At 35.8% G+C, this 12,598-nt stretch overlaps 1 protein-coding gene across 2 annotated transcripts in view; it reads right to left on the reverse strand.

Moving 5' to 3' along the window:
* The window catches only part of LOC101259347 (phosphoinositide phosphatase SAC3-like), a 38,276-nt gene that overhangs the window by 12,108 nt on the left and 13,570 nt on the right, over positions 1-12,598 (reverse strand). For both annotated transcript variants that reach the window (XM_004242848.5, XM_019214854.3), the window contains exons 6-12: positions 7,714-7,901; positions 7,537-7,634; positions 7,163-7,296; positions 6,944-7,072; positions 4,014-4,395; positions 2,026-2,147; positions 1,728-1,841 (exon numbers count right to left, since the gene is read on the reverse strand). In XM_004242848.5, coding sequence (XP_004242896.1) covers positions 1,728-1,841; positions 2,026-2,147; positions 4,014-4,395; positions 6,944-7,072; positions 7,163-7,296; positions 7,537-7,634; positions 7,714-7,901 — 1,167 coding nt within the window. The remainder of the gene's footprint in view (positions 1-1,727; positions 1,842-2,025; positions 2,148-4,013; positions 4,396-6,943; positions 7,073-7,162; positions 7,297-7,536; positions 7,635-7,713; positions 7,902-12,598) is intronic.

Raw genomic sequence — 12,598 nt, forward strand, 5'->3', positions numbered from 1 at the left:
TGCGGATTACACAATAATCTTTTGTGAAGCAGAGCAGAAACAACTCTGTCACATCAGAATTATTCTGGTAATTTTTGAGGCATGCTCTGGACTTCAGGTGAATTGGAGGAAAAGTAGCATTTTTCCTATTAAAGAGGTCCAACAGATTCAAGCTTTGGCTAATATATTGAAGTGCAAGATAGAGAGTTTGCCTACCGTTTATCTAGGTATGCCATTAGGTGCTAAGCATAAAGCAGTGAGCATCTGGGATGATGTACTAGAAAAATCAGAGAGACTGGCACTTTGGAAATCTCAATATCTATCCTTGGGGGGAAGAGTCACTTTGATTAATTCTGTTTTAGACTCTTTGCCAACATATGTGATGTCACTTTTTCTGATTCCCGGCAAGGAAGTCAAAGCTATAGACTCATTGAGAAGACACTTCCTTTGGCAAGGTAACAAGATTGAGAAGAGCTACAACTTAGTTAAATGGATGGCGGTTCAACAGTGCCAAAGATATGGGGGTTTGGGAGTAAGAAATCTAAAGGTACACAACAACAGCTTACTCACCAAATGGATGTGGAGATACAATTTGGAAGATCAAGCTCTATGGAAGGAACTCATTCAAAACAAGTATGGTCAGGAAGATCAATGGTGTTCAGAGGAAGTGACAGAAACATATGGTGTAGGAGTATGGAGGACTATAAGAAACCTATGGCTGGTTTTCAGAGACAATGTAAGGATAAAGGTTGGTCGAGGAAATAAGGCTCTGCTCTGGAAGGAAGACTGGGACTGGTCAAGGGTCCTTGGAAAATTTATTCCCTGGTTTGTTTTCCATTTGCCTGAATCCTGACAGAAAAATACAAGAGGTTTGGTCCCCACATGGATGGAATTTGCTCTTTAGGAGATCTCTTAATGATTGGGAAATAGAGTGGGTAATGGATATGCTAGCTTTGATTGGAGATTTTCCTGGCACAAATCTGGAAACAGATAAATTGTTATGGAGGCATCATACTGATGGTCAATTCTTTGTGAACAGAATGTATAAAAGGGATCTAGCCACAACTGCGGGAAAGAAATCAGGGCCATGGAGTGCTATATGGAAGAGTGTAGCCCCTACTAAGGTGAAGTGTTTCACGTGGTTGGTAACTAGGAGAGCTTGCCTGACACATGATAAACTTCAAAAGAGGGGAAAAATTATTGCCTCAAGATGTTATCTTCGTAAAGAGGCCCTAGAAACCAACAATCATCTGTTTCTCCACTGCAAAGTAACAACACAAGTATGGGCTCTATTTACCAATATAATGAGTCTAAACTGGATTATGCCAGAACATACAGCAGACCTACTAAGTTGCTGGGTCAGAAGGGGAGGTGGTAAATGCTAGAGGAGGTGGTGGAGAACCATACCTGCTTGTATCTGGTTGAGCATTTGGAAGGAGAGAAATCAGAGAACTTTTGTAGGGAAAGAATGCACTATAGAGAAGATTAAGTGGAAAGTAATTACTACTTTAGGTTTTTGGTGTAAAGAAATGAACATAGAAGAAGAAATTCAACTAGTGGATTTCATAGGAGCTTTGTAAGTAGTCCTGTTTTTTTTTTTGGTTTTTCTATGTAACTAAAACTTTTGGAGGTGGCCAGCATAGCCCTTAATGCTGAGGTATACAATGTTACTAGTTTCAAAAATAATAAAAAATAATAATAAAAAATAAAGTTAAAGAGGCAAAACACCACAGCATTGACAATTATACCTTCCACTGTCGTCAACATAGCTTTCCCCATTCCTACCCACATAGTAATGCTGATAGGAGTCCAATTCCCATATATCAGGTCTACCCTCAAGCGGTTGAAAGTAACCCAAAAACCTGCTCACAGAATGTCATCAAAATTCAAGTATCAGGCTCAGCCATTTTTCAAATTATCTGAAATCTTGGGTAAATTGGCAAACAGATATCAGAAGGAAAGAAGTTGAACTTAAAGGATTTGCATAAACTAAAGCACTCACTAAAACTGCATTGGCACACAGGAATAAAGAAAAAATGAGCTTACACATTAATAGCATTTTGTTTTTCTGCATCCATGTAAGCATTGCTGTAATATCTCTGAAGAGTCCTAAAGAACTCCTGTGATTGAATTGCAGCTTTCCACTGGCCCCTCCTCTCTGAAAATATCTACAGGAGACATTCCCACAATATCAACTAGCCCAAGATCAAAACTATTAACATTAATTTAGAAAATATAGAACATACATGTGTATGTCCTTTGTTTCCATTAGTATCAAGAAGGCATATGGGATAACAGGCAACAGCAAATAAAAATGAGGCAAGAATGACTGTATTTTGGGTCCTACCATTCTAGCTCCTTAAGTTCCATTTTCTGATCGCTGGATTGTATCTCACAAAAGAATTAGGCCTACTATGTTACTGGCTCTAGCTACAAGTCAAAAGGTTCTTTCCTTTCTCAATATGCAAGAAACTAATTACACCTTTAATTATTAGGATGAAAAGAAAAGAAAAGGAAAAAATAGAATTGGGAGTACAAAACACATTGAGTCGCCACCACGTACCCCAGAAAACACAATAAAGAAGCTGGTTGTAACAATCTCTATGATAGTTTTATTCTTCTACTTCTTTGTGAAAACAAAACTTCTATTATACTTTTATCTGCCTTGGGAGTACAGTCATTTCAAATATCAAAGAGGAAAACCGAAAGACTTATTTATCATCTACCTCATTAAAAATTATCACAAATAGTTCTCATTACAGTCTAGCAACCCTAATAATTTGCAGAAAGAAAATTACAGATGGAAGATTGTTCCATATTTGATGAATGATAAAGAAACCCTTAAAAGTTCTCTTATTTCATTTGTATTTTTGGTCCAAGTACAGAGCCATGATAGTTGGACAAACTTGATGGATGTCTGTAAATGACTCGGGTTATGTCATGTTTTCAACTTAACATAAATGTCACACCGATGAGCAGAGGCAAATCCAGGATTTCTACAGGACGGGTGCACCACTACTTTTAAGATAACTATTTGATTTGATTGTAGAACTTTTTTAAGGTGACACAAAGTCAAAGAGCAAACTGTAATCAAGACTATCATTACAAGAAATCATCAGTAACTTTAATGTTTTCCTGGACGAGTTTTCATAGTTTAAAAACTATTTATAGCATTGTCAATTAAATATCTTTTATTTTATAGCGCAAAATAAGCAACCATTAAAAAATTCTCTATCTATTTTGAAGTTCTTTATGCGTTGAAAAAATTACTTAATTTCTTTATTTATGATGATTTTCACGAGAGTGTTTGTAATGGTTATTAAGAATATATTTGGTCCCAAATATTATAATTTAAGGAAAATAAAAAAAACTTTTTTCTCATTTACTATTAGTTGTTCTTGAAAGTAGACAATATTGACTGCATATCATTAAACACATAAATTCACGCATATTTTGTAAAGAAATACGGATAAATTAGTCAAAGATTACACTTTTATTTATAATTTTTCAGGAAATGTGCAAAAGAAGGTATGGCAAGTACAAAGGTACAGAGGAAGTATTTTTATTTCTGGAAAGTTTGGAACTGAAATAAGAAGAATGTCTCAAATAAAGAGATGAAAAGAAGTATAAGAAAGAAGGGACAACTGGGAGAATGACTAAAGACACGGTAACCAATTAATTGATAAGTCAAAAGAATGACTAAGGCACAAAAGCAAGAAAGAAAAGGAAACAATAAAGAAAGAGTTACAGTCTGGAATCAAACCCCGACCCTGATGACTAGGCTGCACCCATCAACCGCCGAACCAAAGAACTCACTTGAGCATGGGTTCACATACTGTTATTCAAGTATTTAACGAGCAAAAATTTAAAATACTACTGCTATACCCCGTCTCGGAGGGGAGCATGGGTACACATGAACCACCCCACTCCATGTAAATCTGCCTCTGCTGGTGAGGTCCTTTTTTAAAATGAAATAATTGATTCATAAATAATGTGCAAAGAAGAAAAAGGGAAATTTTAAGTACTAGCATTACCTTGTTGTGAGCTGCAGAGCCACCATATTGATGAGCAAGTGTATCACCCATCCTCTCATAGAATCCCATTAATTCTTCTGCCAAAGGATCATCAAGGTCTATCTTTGTTGAATTTGTAACTCCTAATGCATTGAGTTGATAACCCAAAGCAGCCAATCCATATGCATACTGTGCCACATTTGTACGATCCAAGCAATCTATGCAATTTGTCCTTAGCACCCCCTTTTGGAACATTGTTGGTTTAAGATAGTCATCACTAACGTAGTTACATCCATTGGTTTTCCCCTCCGAGTTATCTGACTCACCATTGTCATTATTATATTGTTTCTCAACAGCAGGGTCAAAACGTCTCAAAGGATCCACATTACTAGCAGCAGTACATCTGAGCCACATCATTGCAACTATTTTTAAAATACAATTCTAAGCAGCTCAAATACCCAACAAAAAAGCTAATGTATGCATGCAATTCAATTTTATCACTTTTCACTGACCTACTTCAAGTGGTAGCTCGCATCAACGTATAAAGAGAAATACTTTTCCTATCATCTTTGGAGAACTCTGAAGTGAGAATTTCTAAGCTGCATCACTGAAACTGGAAGAGCCTTTTACTCGTCGTAATGACTTGAAAGGTAGAAGATGTTCCATAGCGTCAAAAGATATTATAGCAAGGAATGTATAAGGAAGCCAATCAGCCAGACGATTGTATTATTTCTAATGGAAAGGGACCGCAGAGAAGAGAGTGATATCATAAAATAGGAAAAGAGTAGGACTAGACCAAAAGCTTCCTGAAGGAATAACAGAGAAAATCTCTTCACATTGAAGAGAGTTAAAACCACAGACTCTTGATAGGTAGAACTGGAAAGAATACTATGAGATACTATGTTATTTTTAATCAAGAATTACTAACGGTTAGTATAGGTCGAGAAAATATGTTATTTACAGTACTAAAGAATGGATAAACAGAGGAGCCAGTAGGGTTCTGGGCAAGAGGCATGTAGTATTCATCATTTCGGAACAGATACATTCAAATCCCCTAAAAGGAACAAGAATCAATGCACGAGGATAGTTGACAGGGCCTCCATTAGAAAATATTGGAAGTCACGTTGTGTCCAGAAACTAATAGTGTAAAGGTTCTTCTACACCTTTGCATTCAGCTCGGCTTTTCTACGACATCTGGACCTACTTATGTAGAAACATCTGTCCCCTTTGTCCCACCTCATAGGATCAAATTTGATCCCAAGGAAACAATATAAATCGGATCTTAATTGATGATGAATAATTAGATCTAAAAAGAAACCACAAATCATATGCATAGTTCTTGTATCAAACTTGTAATTTTGTTTTAGAACTAATTATTCATGTATATCAAGCTAACTTCTTCAAGTATAAGCACATCCTCATGAAATCTGACAATGGACTAAAACCTAATTATTTTTGCAGCACATCTGCACAAATTCAAATCTAAATCAGCACAAGGTTTCCCTTCTACAGCCCCATATGTCTAGTGAACCTCTTCACCTGTCTAGATTGCCGAGTTTGAGGTCTGATCACTTAGAACTTCAAATATGAAAACCCCAAGTCAAACACCAAAAACGAGATGTCTCAAAAGTTATAGTTATAGCCTTTCGCTGTCGCAACGACAATTATATACCCAGCCAATCAACTGAGATGACAGGCACAGCATAACTACAGACTACAGTTCCTTCATAATTCAGAGTATATGACTTTGTCCTTAATTTATTGGAGTGTTAGGATGTAGTAACCAATAACTGATCCAAACTTCAAGATACATGAAGCTCAAGAAAAGATGATCATAATTGTTGAAAACATATTAAAGGAATTAAAAATAGGCTCTCTCTAATAGCTTAAGCTTTTAAAGTAATTAAAAATAGGCTCTCTCTAATAGCTTAAGGTTATAAAGTAATTAAAAATAGGCTCTCTCTAATAGCTTAAGCATTCAAATTTGTTGGTTACTCACTTCGACATAATATCAAAGCAGGTAAAGGTACTAGGTTCAAGTCTCATCGCACACATGAAAAAGAATGAAGCCCGCAGGTGAAGAGGTGTGTGTAAAGACACAATTAAGAAATTATTTAAAGTATGCTCACTCTATTAGCTTAAAATTTTGGAAGAGATGGTCACTCTTCAACAATTACCATCCCTATGATGCAATTTGGCAAGATTCACATGTTCATAAAATTTTCAAAAGCTTTTCAGAAGGGACAAAAAAAGGAATCACAACTTGGAGGAGGATACTTAATGCATCTATGCCAAGGAGGAAAAAACAATCCTAGATATCCAAGACTATGAGTGTAAAGAAACAATACAAAATTGATCGTTTTTCTGACATCTGTGTAGAGGAATAACTATAAAAAAAGCAACTATACAAGAAGAATGGAAGAGCTGATGTTCAGTTGGACGAGCGGGGGGAAAACGAGAAGATGAAGGGCAGGAATGTGGTGCCATTTGCATTAATGTGGCTTCTCTGGAGTGAGGAATAGAAGAGTTTTTGAAGGTGTAGAGCCAAGTTTACCCCAGTTAAAGCATTCCTTATTTTCTTTTGGTGCACTCAGAAAGTCCCCTTTTGTATAGATGATTGGGTGGAGCTTATAGAAAATCAGTTGATTGGCTAGGTTCTTTACCTTTTGGTATAACACTTGTATATGGTATTTTTTTATGACCTTGTTTATGATATGTAATACAATTAATTTATAAAAAAAAGAGGGAATAAGGTGAAACATCAAAAATAATGGAGTACCATAAAAAGATAAGACTTCGATGAGGAATGACCAGTTGGACATGAAGTAACAATCAAAGAAATTGAACAGAACTCTATATGCACTACCACATGAAAACTGAAAACAGATTACTTGTATAGAAAAAAAGCCTTTCAAGTGTTTGCAGATTTAGTAAAGAAATGAATAACTTACTCAATAGTGGGCAATTTCAAACATCCCTCGGATCTTATAGCTGATGTAACTTGGCAATAGAAGAAACCTGTCAAATTCAATGCATATGTAGCCACTTTTCCCAGAGAAAACAAGACATTTGTAGCTTTGCTGAAAAAGGGGAAAAGAAAAGGCAAAAGTTATAGCAAATCAGATCTTTCAATAAGAAGTTAGAGAAACAGAAATATACAAGCCAAATACCTTCGTGAATGCTTATTCAAATCCCAGTGGAGAAATCTAAGTCGATTTTCTTCAGATAGATCCTTGTTGATGAACTCAATTGCATTAGCAAATTCAGTGCGAAGGATAGACTCCCGAGGCTTTTTTTCTTGGGTCTGTCAATTGAAGAATTTCACAGTTGTGAGATGCTTTTTTTCCTTTTTTTTCCCTCTTCTTTTAGCATATTAGCATGCCTAGTGATCTAGGGATAAGGGAATCAGGGTGTTCAAGAAAGAAGGCTCTCTGCTCCTAAGAAGAAACACTGTTTTACTTGCCTCTTTAAGTCTTAAGATATTAAAACAGCATAGTTCTGATCCTTTACAGAGAAACAACAGACCAAAAAAAGCATCCCTCACCTTAATCAGATCCAATATAATAATGGGGTTCCCATATCTCTCAGCAAGATTCTCGAAATGAAGTCTCGTTGCTTCATATGTCTGATCCCTCTTTGACACTAAATGACAAACATTAAAGTTAACCGAACAGCAATTATTAAACTCTTACAAAGGTAGCATGAGTTAGCTTGAACATACATATAATATCAGGCTTCAGATTTAGTCGTGAAGTTTCCTGAAACCAAAAGAGCGGGATTGACCCACGATTTTGAACAACAGAACTTATTTGCACTGGGAAATCTTCAGGGACATCCTCAAATAGAATTTGCTCAGTCTCAACGTCGTTCGCAACTTTACCATTTTCATTTACGCCTCGCTTCAGATATCTAGAAAGGCAAAAAGAACAGTTAGCACAAAGAAGAAAGGCATGATGTCCAGATGAGAAATATAATTAATGAAGACTGATAAAAAAAGCCCATGTAGTAGAACAAAAACCTGAAACCTACAAAGTTGCATAATAAACCATGCTAAGAAAGTATTACACAATCACCCAATTAATAGGTAACTTAACAAATATAGCAAGACTGGGCATCTTTCTACAATAAGTTTTAAAGTTATGCTGCAGGTTGGGCAGCAATCCATACAAAACCAGCAACTTCAATTGGTACTTTGGTCTTCCAAAGCTTCCAAGACCATGAGACTCCTACCTGAACACCTGTCCAAAATCTAGTTTTGCACCAATTTCCAACCTCCACCATTATATAAATGAGGGAATTTTGTAAGATAGGCCATAATGACAAATACAACTTCACAACCTGGCTCCTCTTTATGAAATCATTGGAATAAAATCCCAGAAATATCTTTTATCATATATAAAAGTAATCAGCTTGTTCCAAGGTTCACTTTCTTCCTCGTTAAATTTCTATAGTCATTTGCACAGTAGAATCTTGTTATTACCACATGCGCTCCAGCTTCCATCTCATTTCTTTCTGTCAATTTGCATCTTTTGTTTTTCTCTGCATATCCTCCCAGAGAAAATGACTCCTAATGGAGTTTATTTTCTTTTCACTGCTTAAGGTATAGGTAATATTTGAAGGAATGCCAAGCTTTTGGTATGAAGTGGGTGCTCTATCAACTATCTACCTTGGATTGCCTTTGGGGGCCAAGTCTATGTCTATGGAAATCTGGAATGGGGTGATTGAGAAATGTGAGAAGAAGTTAGCAAGGTGGAAGTCCCAATATCTCTCCATGGGTGAAAGATTGACTTTGATAAACTCTGTGCTTGATGCACTTCCAACGTATATGATGTCCTTATTTCCTATCCCACCAGGAATCATCAATAGATTGGATATCATCCGGAGGAATTTCTATGAGAAAGATTTGAGGGATTGGGGATCAAGAATCTGAGAGATTAAGATCAAGAATCTAATGCTATCCAACCTATTGACTAGTCAAATGGAATGCAGTGATCAATGAGAAAAGATTTGAGGGATTGGGGATCAAGAATCTGAAGAGTCAACAGTAATTCAAATGAAAATCGAAGTCTATGGGTCACAGTCCTTATAGCAAAAGATGAGAAGAATGATAATTGGATGATAAAGGAGGTCACTACTCCCTATGATGTTAGCTTACGGAAATCTATTAGAATTTTGTGGAATGAATTCAAAGTTAATACCACTTTCAAAGTGTGGTAGATGGAGTTAAAACTGTCATCTGGAAGGATGATTAGCATGAAGCAGGCAACATGGAAACATTATTCCTCGATAATTATAACTTAGTTTTACATCAACAGAGCACAATAGCAGAATTGTTGACACCTCAAGGGTGTAATTTTGTGTTTGAGACACCTCAATGATTGGGAAATACCAACAGTAATAGAATTACTCAACACCATCGCGACCAATTCAGTGATTTGAAGGCTGGACAAGACATTCTACAGTGGCAGGAAACAGTAACGGGACTTCTAAACTAAATGCAGCCTATAGGAAGATGAATCAACCAAACCAGCAGATACTCCGATGGCCTTGGAAAGCCAAAATCCCACAGAAAGTAGCTTGCTTAGCTTGCTTTGTCTGGTTATCGGCTAAGAAGTAGAGCTGACACAAGATAACTTGATGAAAAAGAGGATCCCTCTATGTTCCAGATGTTTTCTCTGTGGAGAAACTGCAGAAACAATGGTCCGTCTATTTATACATTGCAAGGTCACAAAAGTCAACTATGGAGATTATTCCTATGTCTCAAAACCATACCTGAGTCCATGCCAGGGAAAATAGCAGAAACATTACACAGTTGGGAAGAAGCAGGAGTACACGCTAAGAGCAGAAACAACTGGGGAATTGTACCTGCATCTATATGGTAGACAATATGGAAGGAGAGGAAGCTTACAAGTTTTTGAGAATATGGAGAATAATATACAAGAAGTCAAGATGAATTGTATTTTGACTTAAAGTTTTTGGTGCAACCAGATATACTCTAATGATATTCTCTCTATCAATTATGTCTTAGACTCATTATAAGGATAGGACGGTAGATTTGAGATCTTTTGTAAGTATGGTTTCAGTACAACCCATGTACTGTGTTACAGAAATAGAAACAGTTAGCAATGTCAAAAAAAAAGGTATAGGTAATAATGATATTAAATAAGTTGGTATATCATGTGATACACTATTAACCAAAATGAATCTCCCTATAAAGGATAAATATTGTTCATTCCACATGGACATCTTCTTTGTGCATGTTTCTATCATATCCCTACATCATATCCCTACCACATTCTCTTGACATTCCTTTTCCACCAAGTGGAAGACTAAATAAATGGTTGGGAACTTTTCAACTTTGCACCCATACTATCTCCTAGTTCATCAATCATATTATATGCATTAATATTGAAAATGTAACTCTTAGTCAGATTTATTTTCAAACCTGAAACTGCCTCAAAGGCCAACGAATCCCCCAAGATAAAGTAATTGTTCCCTCTTAGTTTTCACAGAACAGAAATGTATCATCTGCAAATAAGACGTGTGAGATATTCCTTTCACCTCTTCCCTTGACACTACATTTTACAGCCCCCAACCCTCCTAGCTTCTCGGGTTTTTTCAACATGGAACTAAGAATTTCCATTATCAGAAGAAAGAGATAAGAGGAGGGATTCGCTGTCTCAATCCTCTCTGGATCTACTGAATATTTCTATGAACTGAAGCAACCGAGACATCAAAAAAGGCACTACTGTCATGGGAAAAGTTATGTGGTCCTCAAACAAACAGCAAGTTGTCTTAAAATCGGTGTATTACTGAGGAATAAGACTGTTGTATGCAAGCTACTGTGCAATATATGCAAAAATAAGAGAAGTTATGGGTTGTATGGGTGGATACATAGTATGTTTGGGGGGGAGGGGGGGGGGGATCAAGGCCTCATAGATGGTGCAGACTTTTCGGCTAAAAAAAAACTTTGGGGAAGAAGGCTTTACAATGAATGATGTGCAACAAATGGAAAGATTCTTTATTAAAGGGATGTACAAGAATCTGGAAGGTGAGTTTCAAAAGGTGAATAGGAGAAGATTGATAGGCAATAATAACGGCTCTCCTAAATGGATGTTTATGTTATGGATGGCTATACTTGAAACACTAAACACAAGAGACAGACTTGTCCAACGGGGATTAGTTACTGAAAAATGAAAGCTTTCCATTAACAAAACCAGAAAACTTCCTGTTGAATTACAGGCTTAAATCCATCTCTCACCAAATCATCTTTAACATATTGAGCAAACACGGTCCTAATTCATGAGATTATAAGCAATTTCAAGTTCTAATTTGCAGGTAACACCTTTCATGCCTTTTATTGTTTAAATAATTCAAACTCATTAGTCACAGATGCAGCATCACTAATTTGTCTATCCTTATTGAATGCATTTCGATTACCATCCACAAACTTCCCGATCATTTTTTTCAACATTTCTGCCAGCAATCATATATATATATATATATATATATATATATAAGAAAACCTTAGGCTCGCCAACGTGGCACCACCACAAACCAGAATTCCCTTTTAAATTTATTTAATTTCAAAACTAGCCTTCCCCTTTAAAGAAAAACTGTGACTTTTATGAAGAGTTGCGACTTTAATGAAGACTTGTGACTTTTATGAAAAGTTGTGACTTTTATGAATAGTTACAACTTTTATGAAGAATTGTGACTTTTATGAAAAGTTGCGACTTTTATGAAGAGTTGCAACTTTTATATCAAAAGTTGTAACTTTTCTGAAAAGTTGTGACTTTTATGAAGAGTTTGAATTTTTATGAAAATTGTGACTTTTATGAAAGGTTGTGACCTTTCCAAATGGTTGCAACTTTTCCAAAGAGTTGTGACCTTTCCGATAAGGCACAATAAATATTTATTTCACGCTACCCTCTGTTATCTATAAATAGAGGGTATTTACTGCCACTATTATTTGAAGGTTCTTTCTGTTGGGTAGTTGAATTCAATTACATTGATTAAGCTTCTTATGAAGTTTGTTTCATTCCTAAAAGTTTCATCCTCCTATTTCATGGAGCTTAATCTTTACTACAAGTCGTACTGATTCATGTAAGTATGACAACTCTTTTTTCTATTTTTGTGACTTTTTTCTTTTAACTTTGTTAAAAGTCACACAGAAGATGATTGAAGATTGATCTTCTCTTTTGTCCCTTTCTACAGGTTTCTTCATATAAACAAAGAAAATTGATTTTGATTGCAATGTCACGTTAATACTCTTACACCTTTAATTCCACAACTCATAACGTTGTTGAAATGGTTGAAATTATTACATTTGGTTTTTTAGTAAACAAAACTATTATTTCTACCACTATTATAGTTGTTTTTTTGCTATAGAGGAATCGAATTGAAATACACTAATTAAACTTCTTATGAACCTTTTTCATTCTTCATTTTCCATGAAACTTAATCATTTACTGCAAGTCATATTACCGAATAATCATATGTAAGTTTAATAAAATAGTCCAATCCCGTGCGAAGCATGGGTAATTTACCTAGTTTAGTTATAATTTTATAAACACTACGCAACAAACTGATAGGTCTTAAAGTCT

This window comes from Solanum lycopersicum, chromosome 7 (assembly GCF_036512215.1).
Source record: "Solanum lycopersicum chromosome 7, SLM_r2.1".
Classification (NCBI taxonomy): Eukaryota; Viridiplantae; Streptophyta; class Magnoliopsida; order Solanales; family Solanaceae; genus Solanum; species Solanum lycopersicum.